General features: G+C 43.4%; 1 protein-coding gene across 2 annotated transcripts in view; it reads left to right on the top strand.

The window, feature by feature from the left end:
• The window catches only part of LOC106525831 (echinoderm microtubule-associated protein-like 6), an 88,704-nt gene that overhangs the window by 81,011 nt on the left and 4,955 nt on the right, over positions 1-2,738 (top strand). For both annotated transcript variants that reach the window (XR_001311178.1, XM_014020182.1), the window contains exon 17: positions 1,105-1,210. Coding sequence is in view for 1 of the 2 variants with exons in the window: in XM_014020182.1 (XP_013875636.1) it covers positions 1,105-1,210 (106 nt within the window). In the remaining variant the exon portion in view is untranslated. The remainder of the gene's footprint in view (positions 1-1,104; positions 1,211-2,738) is intronic.

Genomic DNA, 2,738 nt, shown 5'->3' on the forward strand with positions numbered 1-2,738 from the left:
ATAAAAACCAGTAAAAACAAGCAAAAACAGCTAAAACAGACCAAGATCTCACGCTGGGTTAAAAGCCAGTGAATAGGAATAAGTTTTAAGATGTGTTTTAAAAACAGACAATGAGGGGGCCTGCCTGACGTGTAGGTGTAGCTCATTCCAGAGCTTCGGAGCAGCAACTGAAAATGTTCGATTCCCTCTGAGGGTTTGCTTTGTCCTTGGTACTTTAAGGTGCAACTGATCAGCTGACCGGAGATACCAAGCAGGGGCATAGGGGTGGAGAAGCTCGGAGAGGTAGGGTGGGGCAGAGTTATTAGTAAGCACCACAGAGCTGATTTCTTGTCATAGGCTGGGCTTTATGGGACAAGTTTTCTGATCGTAGCCACTCCGCCTCGTTAGAAGAACAGTAGTGCTCTGTCATGTGTAGAAGTTCACTCCACAGCTGGCCCGTTAGAAGCCTTGTGGCACTGCAAAACAAGAGTGTACTGTGTGGCCACGTGGCGAGCGTAGCAGCATCTCCACGGGGTGAACCGCCAGCAGCCCATCGGCCCACTGGGAACACTCCCGGTGGACTTATTCGCCAGTCCGTCTCAGGGCGATGAGAGCTTTCCCAAATTTATCAGTTCCCATACCTGTCTACAGTTCATCAACTCCCTCTAGTTCAGGGGTGTCAAACTCCAGTCCTCGAGGGCCGCTATCCTGCATGTTTTAGAGTTTTTCCAGCTCCAACACACCTGATTCAGTGATTGAATTAACTCTTCAAATTGGGCAGAAGCCTGTTAATCACCCAGCGATCAAAATCAGGTGTGTTGGAGCAAGAAAACCTCTAAAACATGCAGGATAGCGGCCCTCGAGGACTGGAGTTTGACACCCCTGCTCTAGTTGATTGAGTTTTGACATCTAATCCAGGCCATAGTCCTACAGACTGTTGTTGAAGATCGTTGAGGATCGTTCCTATCAGGGCTACACGGTGCAAATGTGTTCATTTCTAATTTTAATCACATTTTCCTTATTCCTAACTGTTGTGTTTGACTGTTTTCTGCATTTTATAGGTTGAAGCTATGATCAGTGTTACTCAAAGATTGTCATACCTGATCAGGTGTGTTGTGTCTGCAGGTGGGGAGGGACCCGGCCATCCATGTATGGGACATCCAGACTCTGAAGTGTCTGTCTTTGCTGAAAGGCTTTCATCAGAGAGGAGTGTGTGCACTCAGCTTCTCTGGTGTGTTTCTTTTTCCAAATGATGTACAATCATTAAAAAAAACTTTTCTCTTTCTGTTCAGCTACTAATACAAAATATGGTCAAGATTCTCCCACATATGTGTTCATCACCCCCCAGGAGGATTCAGGAAGTAATGACACCAGAAGCAGAGAATAGAGTTCCTTATCTTATCTCGGCATCAAGTTATTGCATCACGAGGAAATACTAGGATAGTTTGTTGCTAGAGGCATTTTATTCAATATTTATTTTGTACCAGATCTGATCAAAGTAGGGGCCCAAATCTGAAAAAGCTTTCCTACAATTCACAAATTAAGAAAAAAAATGGCAGAGTTCAAAGTTGGGTGGTCTTAGACATGTAAGATAGGGATCACTGACAATCAATCAATTCAAGATGGCTGCCACAGCTAATTCATCTTAAACAGAAAATGCTCATAACTCAGTAAAATTAAAAGATACTGAGGTAAAATCTTGTTGTAATAACAACACAAACTCAGGTAATCTAATTGTAGTAATTATTTGCTGCGTTTTGAAAAGATTTTATGTATAAATCTAGAAGCACTCGGAGAGTGCAAACCTCCACCAAGGCGAATTTCCCGCATCCCGCAATGGAGTTAATGTGCAAAAGGAGAGATGGAAACACACATGCTGAATAAGTTCTGACATAGTGAACATTTAACTAGTCAGTATGCACGGGATTTCTTCCCGGTTGAGTCCAATGCGAAAAAAGTCTGACTTGTCACCCGACGTTATTCATCGTCAAACTAGTCCAAGGTTCAGCTCCTAAATTTTCATCAGTCAGATTCCACTGTGTAAAACGTCTGTTTTATCCCCTTTTGTGAGTTTTTAGTGGTTTGAATATCTTTATAAACTGCTGCTTCCTGGTAAAGTCGCTCTGGAAGCGAGTCGCCTTTTTTTTTTGAAGCGAGTGGTTGAAGCAAAATACAGCGTTTGAGCACTTTCAGCACAAACAAACACTCCCACGAACTTCTGACCAATCACACAATAAAGTTCTTAGGTGGAGGGGGTACCTCACATGGTTGATCAGCTGTTCCTGCTGTCTGGTACCAGCTTTGGCTGGACTACAGCAGGACCCTCCCCTGCTGTCGGTGTCTTCTGTTATTCCCGTAACGTGAAGAGAATCGCATTTATTTCTCTACGTCTCCAGACGGCATGTAACATCGCCAATACTAGTTTATAACAGAATAATCACAACTTTCCTGATAGTAGACATCCTGGGATGTGTAGTCCCAGTGAGTTTGCAACTTGTACTTCCTGTTTCCTACAGACGTGTCCAATGTAATGACACTTTGCGTAGCTTGGCTGATTCGCTCGAATTAAAAGAAAAATTCCTGTACCAGCAACGTGATCCAGAACATCACCAAAATGTAATGGTGTGTTCCTTTGGCCAATACCCACATATGCTAAAAAAGTCATGACAATCCATCCACAAGTTTTTGAGTAATTTTGTCCACAGACAGACAGACAGACAGACAGACAGACAGACAGACAGACAGACAGACAGACAGAC

The sequence above is a fragment of the Austrofundulus limnaeus genome, unplaced genomic scaffold (assembly GCF_001266775.1).
Source record: "Austrofundulus limnaeus strain Quisiro unplaced genomic scaffold, Austrofundulus_limnaeus-1.0 Scaffold243, whole genome shotgun sequence".
NCBI classification, from domain to species: domain Eukaryota; kingdom Metazoa; phylum Chordata; class Actinopteri; order Cyprinodontiformes; family Rivulidae; genus Austrofundulus; species Austrofundulus limnaeus.